Below are 6,295 nucleotides of genomic sequence, written 5' to 3' on the forward strand. Positions count from 1 at the left end.
TTCTCTGACATCAAAATTCGCTACAGTGAACATGTGGTTCGTTGAATTTGTATCCAAGATACATTACGAAAAGCCAGCGTCACGAAAAATATATAATTACAACATACACGAAAAGACCTTCGCTGGCAGCCTTCGGAAGAGCTACAAACACAGGAAGGCATCCACCCCAATAATAAACATCACAGCCATCCCGGACGTCGCTGATTGGCTGCTGCGGAAGGACGCCGAGAGGTAGCCTTGGGGGGCGGGGCTGCGTGCGCCACTTCCGGGGCGGGGCTCCGCGGCCGCCGCCGCGCCCGCGGGAGCGGGCGGTCTCCATGGCAACCAGCGGGGCCCGCGCGCCGAGGCCCTCCCGCCGCCGCCTCCGCCGCCCCGCCCGCCCGGCCCGGCCCGCGCCCCGGCCGCCCGCGACCCGCCCTCCCTCCGCTGCGACCCCGACCCCGGCCCCGGCCCCGGCTCGTGCTCCCGCCCGAGGCCGCCCGCGCCCGCCTCCCGCCGCCGCCCCGGCCTGACCTGACCGGGAAGCAGTTCCGCGGGCCGCCGCCGCCGTGACTCATCGGCCCGCCCGCGTCCCCCGATCGGGCCATCTTGGTCGCGGCCGGCGCGGCAGACGGAGCCGCGGAGGAAGCCGGGGAGACCCAGGTACGCGCCCGCCGCCCGTCCCAGGCCCCCCGCGCCGCCGCAGGTGCAGCCGCCCTTTGTTCTGCCCACGGTGGGCGCCGGGCCCCGCGCGGGGAGGGGGCTTCGGGCCCGGGCGCCCCCCTCCCCCACGCCGCGCCCTTTCCTTCTGCCCCTGTCTACGCAGTCCCAGACGTTTTCTAAAGCATCTTTTCCTCCCTCAGGGCCCAGAACAGTCCAACCCCCTGTGCAGCCCGCGCTGGCCGGGCGAGGTCCGCGATAAAGGAGCCGCCTCCGGAATCGGCGTCCGCAGGGCCTGCGCCACCTGCCTGGCGCCCGCTGTGCTCGTCCTCTGGGCTCCGACCGACCGCCCTGCCTTCTTCTTGTTTGCCCTCTTCGGCCACCCTGCGTGTTGCACCCCGTCCTCTCCCCGATTCCCGTCTGGGCCTACCCCCATTTTAGCATCGCAGGGCCTCGGGTTCTGGGCTGCGCGTACCCACTTCTCCCAGCCCACCGGTCTCGGCCTTTGGCTGCCCTCTGGCCAACATGGTCCAACCCCAGACGTCAAAAGCTGAAACCCCGGCCTCTGCCGCGTCTACCAATGCCCAGATGGATGACGTCATCGACACCCTGACCTCCCTGCGCCTCACCAACTCTGCGCTGCGGCGGGAGGCCTCCACCCTGCGGGCAGAGAAGGCCAATCTCACCAACATGCTGGAGAGCGTGATGGCAGAGCTGACCTTGTTACGCACCAGGGCCCGGATTCCGGGGGCCCTGCAGATCACCCCGCCCATCTCGGCGATTACCTCCAACGGGACCCGACCGATGACCACGCCTCCAACCTCCCTGCCCGAGCCCTTCTCCGGAGACCCGGGCCAGCTGGCAGGGTTCTTGATGCAAATGGACAGGTTCATGATCTTCCAGGCCTCCCGCTTCCCAGGCGAGGCCGAGCGCGTGGCGTTCCTTGTGTCCCGGCTGACCGGGGAGGCGGAGAAGTGGGCGATCCCCCACATGCAACCCGACAGCCCCTTGCGAAACAACTATCAGGGATTCCTGGCGGAGTTGCGGAGAACCTACAAGTCTCCACTGCGGCATGCGCGGCGCGCCCAAATCCGGAAGACTTCTGCCTCTAACCGGGCCGTGCGGGAGCGGCAGATGCTGTGCCGCCAGCTGGCTGCCACGGGCACGGGGCCCTGCCCCGTGCACCCAGCCTCCAACGGGACCAGCCCAGCTCCGGCCCTGCCCACCCGAGCCCGGAACCTTTAAGAATGGGCCACCACCCTGGTCGCATCTGCCGCCACGCAGACAGCATACGTACCCCCTTTGCTCCGTAGAAGAGACGTCCATACAACGGCATCGCCCTGGTTTGAAGACCTTCCTCCCCGCCCCTCCAGACCTGTTCCACAAGGAGATCTTCCTTCCTCACTGTTGGGCGCCCTCTTACCCTCTTGGCTTCCTAGTGACCTGTGCTAGCTTTGTACCTAGAGCGCATGTGTCCCCTCTCTTGCTTGCAACCCCGGCTCCTCTAGTGACCACGGCTCTGCTACTCGGTCACAGCGACTCCGCAGCCTGCCGCGGACCGTTTGGGCTGACCTCTCCCAGCCTCGCCCGGTTCGCTCGCGGAGGCTCCTCCTCTGCCCTCTGCGGGCCCCCGTGGCAGCCCCACCCCCGGCTGCCCTGTTGTCCGTGACGAGCTCACTGACGCCCGAGGACGGCCGCTTGGGCGGGGCCGGTGCCTTGTTTGGGGGCCCCGGGGAGGGGAGTCTGGCTTCCCACCCCTAGCGATCACCAGCCCCGGCCGAGTGTTCGCTGCTGGGAGCGTAGTGCCAGCGTTTCTGGGGGGCAGGCTTCACCCTGCGCTCGGACACGTAGTCAGTACGCCCCCCCTGTCGCCACTGGGAAAGACCGCTCATGCGGCTAAGGGAGGGGCCCCCAGAGGACGCACGCCAGTAGCGCCTGGCTTCAGCTGCCAGAGTTCCGACAGCGCGGGCAATCCTGGGGATCTGGAAGTCGCCTGCCACAGAAGGTCGTTGTGGCTTTGGATCGCCGAGCAGTTCCATCCGGCCACCAGAGACCACACATTCACGCACATCCATGCCTGAGACCCACGGCCGGCTGAGGGGTGGGTGCCAGGGGCTCACTCTGCCGCCCCGGGCCTCCAGTGGGAATCCCCACCGGCTCCCAGCGTGTGCTCGCCCCTCCTCTTTGCCCTGTATCACTTGGTGGCAGGCCTGTCTAGCTTGAGACCTGTTCCCGTCTCCACACGGGTGACATGTGGCCTTCGCCTCAGCCCCTTCAGCCACCCACACCATCCGTAGGTCTCCAAAGCCTGTGTGCAGCATGCTCCCCCCCACCCCCCATGCCTGGGCTGTCCATCGGGTGCCCAGCCTTGGTCTAAGAAAGCGTGGACTCGTAGCTGGAGACCCAAATCCTCTGGGACGCCTCATTAAGCACTTCCGGTAGGGGCCCTCGCCTCCAGCAGCCCCGCCAAGGCCTTGGTGGCATCTGTGAGGGGAAAGAGCTACGGTCTACCCTGGTCCTAATGTGGGGACAGTACAGAACTGGCACTCGGGTCCTAATTCTGAGGGACAAAGGTGTACCTCTTAAGGTGGACGCCCTGAAGTCACTTTCTAAGTGAGACTGGGCCAAGCCCTTTGGACCGTGATGCGCTCACCATACTCAATGCCAAACGAACCGCGTTTACGGGACCGCCGGGACCACGGGGGGAAGACGGGGTGCCTTGCCCTGGGTCCCTCCGCCCTGTGGTGAACGGTCCTGGCCTGACCACGGAAGGAGAGCCTCAGTGCCCACCCGAAGACCTGGGCGTCGGGACACCCAGAGGTCGGGTGCTGGGGTCCATCCTTTCTTCCTAAGAGTTTCGATGATGCTGGGGAAGGTGACTGCGTTCTTGAAGCGGCCACTGCCTTGCAAAGTCAAGGATATTCAGTGGCTGCTGGGGTCCGTGGACCCCTGCCGCCCACTCGTTGCAAACTCTTGTTAGCCCAACTGCCCTGCTGAACAACTGCCTGAATACAGGCTTCAGGCCCCCCCCTGGATTCCAGCCACGGCTGTTCAGGTGGGACCATGGTGCTCTCTAAGCATGACCGGGGGGAGGACACACAGTGGGGCCACCATTCTGGGGGGGGTGGGACCTCTGGTGGGGGGTGTACAGATCACTTTCTCTTTGTGCTCAGTGCCCTACTGTCTGCCTGCTAGGGGGAGGTGCCCCTCCGAGGAGGGGGTACGGGCACCTGGGGGGGCAAGGCGGCCTGCAGGGGGTAGCAGACACCTCCAAGGTTTCCACGTGGCCCAGCTCGGCAAGGGTGGGAGCCCTCGCGCGGGAGCGGGGCGGGACCTGTGCCATCTCGCCGAGCCCGGGCCCGCCCACGTGGCACGTGGAAGTCCGCCGCGCTTGCGCCGCCCGCGGCGGGGCCGAGAGCCAGGCTGGCCGCGCGACCCGGGGGGCGCTGTCGTTGCCCGGTCCAGGCTGCTGCCCCAGCTTCCTTTGGTTTGGTGAGTTGGGTTTCCCCTGTGGGTGCTTGGCGTCTGCGGGCCGGGGACGGGTGCCATCGCACGTCTGCGACCTTGACCGCTACCTGCAACTTTGGAGATGAGTAGGCGAGAGGCCCAGGGGGTCGCCCCCCATTGGGAGTCCCCACCCCTCGTGGCGCTAGCGGAAGACGGGGAGACCCGAACTCCGTGCAGCCGAGAGCCAGACCACGTGACCGGGAGGGTCAAGCTGGAGAAGGAAGCGGGGGAGGGGAGCTGCTTTGTACCTACTCGGGGGTTGTAATTTCTCTAAATTGAAGAGAACAGGTATCGGTTTCTAAAAGGGACAGGCAGTTAGTAGTGTTACGCACTGCATGTGGGGGGACGCTTTATGTTTTTCATGGTGTTGACGTTATTCGAACTATATTGTGACTTTTCTGGTCTACACGATACCCCCTCTGGTAAGTAAGCCCTCGGGGCGTAACAGGGCATCGCTTGAGATGGCATTTCGAACACGGGGTGAGTTCCTGGCTGAATGTATAGCGCGACCTTGGGATTAACTTAATGACCTAAAGCATTCTGGTGATGTCTGGGTAAAAGCAAAGACCCGTTTCAGGGGCACCAGGTGAGCATATGATGAGTAAGCAATGACGGGGGTGCAAAAAGCCCCGAGAAGGCGCTGGTAAGACTTTCCCGGTGCACAGGCCCCTGCCGTCAAGGGGGACACACCGCTCGCTGGGTGACCGCGGTTCTGGCAGTTGGGCCCATGGGACGAGAAATAGTAATGACGTTGGGCGCTTGCTTAGGCTGCCTTAAGGGGGCAAGCCCTAGAGTTGCATAGAAGGACACCCCTTGGGGCCACCGCCAGCAGTAGAGTTTAGGTGGGAGGATTAAGGTCCCCGTGCCAGGAAGCATTAGACGGGGGGGCTTAGAGCTGAGGACAAGACGACTCTGCCGAAGGAAGAGCCGAGCACCGAGTCCGGCAGCCTTGGTGGCTTGCGAACGTAGGGAGAGGATTGGGTGTAGGACAGGTCCGCGGTGTGGAGAGAGCTGACGACCCCCTGTCGTCCCTCGGGGTCCCAGCGTGGGGTGTGATGGCGGACGGCGCACTGCAGACGCGGTCGAAGGGATGGGAGGGACCCATCACGAACTCCTTCCCGTGAACGAGTAACCGCGCGCTTACCAGGTCTTTTCATCATCAACGCCAGCCTACACCTTCTAGAAGTTTTGGAAAATGAGGGAGAAAGTGGAAAAAGCAAAATTTTAACATTTTGGTGGCTCTCCCCCCAGGCCTCTCCCTTCTCCCCACCCCCACCCCCCCATCATGGTTTTTCTTTTTGTTCGGACATAGTTGTGACGCTACCTTCTGTAATGATACGGTATCGTGTAGATGTTTTCACTTCTATCAGGGGCTGTTCCCCAGTACGTGTTATTGCTAACTTTAGTTTGAAATGGCCGTGTAAGACGTCACGCAGCCGGACGGGAGTGCCCGTGGTTGGTCACCCGTGCCGTTTCTAACCTCTCGCGCTCAGAAATGGGAGAATTTCTTCATGCATCACGCTTTTCGCCGCTGTCGAGTTATTTCCTTAGACTAGATTCTCAGAGGTGGGATTATCGAATTGATACGAAAACCTTTGAGCCCCTCATCACGTATTGACCAAATGGTTTCCAGAAACGTCTGTATCCATTGATGACACTGCCGCCAGCAAGGATGTACGTGCCCGCTACACCATCTGGCCAGCTCCGAGCACTATCACCTGGCCGAACGTTGGCTGATCTGATCACGAAACGTAGCACTGCGTTTCGGGTTGCGTCTCTTTGCTTTTCTAGCCAAGTCGAACATCTTTTCCATGTTAAGCAGGTGTATTTCCTCTTTTGTGGATTGTCAGCGTCCTTTGCTCTTATCTACTGGGGTCCGATAAATTTGTATGAGCTCGTTATATATTAAAGATATTAACCTGTCATGTGTCACACTGGCTGCTCGTGTGTCCAGCTTTTTGCTTTTGTGCGTGTGTGTGTGTGTGTGCGTGTGACTGAAATTTTGACCTCTTGGAACAGCCGGCCCACTCTGCCGCTGGACCGTTTTGTCTGTTGTTAGACTCTAACGACAGACACAACGCAGGCACGTATGTTTTGTCCCTCTTGTTCTCGGCTGTATCATTGTGCCTGTAACCATGCCCGGCACGCC

The 6,295-nt window shown here is 62.4% G+C and overlaps 1 protein-coding gene across 1 annotated transcript; it reads left to right on the plus strand.

The window, feature by feature from the left end:
• The first annotated feature begins 510 nt into the window (after nt 1–510).
• On the plus strand, nt 511–6,078 carry RTL6 (retrotransposon Gag like 6). The gene is made up of 2 exons (XM_058741060.1): nt 511–642; nt 843–6,078. The coding sequence occupies exon 2, from the start codon at nt 1,165–1,167 to the stop codon at nt 1,882–1,884; it is 720 nt and encodes a 239-aa protein (XP_058597043.1). The 5' UTR covers nt 511–642; nt 843–1,164; the 3' UTR covers nt 1,885–6,078.
• The last annotated feature ends 217 nt before the right edge of the window (nt 6,079–6,295 follow it).

The sequence above is a fragment of the Neofelis nebulosa genome, chromosome 8, assembly GCF_028018385.1.
Source record: "Neofelis nebulosa isolate mNeoNeb1 chromosome 8, mNeoNeb1.pri, whole genome shotgun sequence".
Classification (NCBI taxonomy): domain Eukaryota; kingdom Metazoa; phylum Chordata; class Mammalia; order Carnivora; family Felidae; genus Neofelis; species Neofelis nebulosa.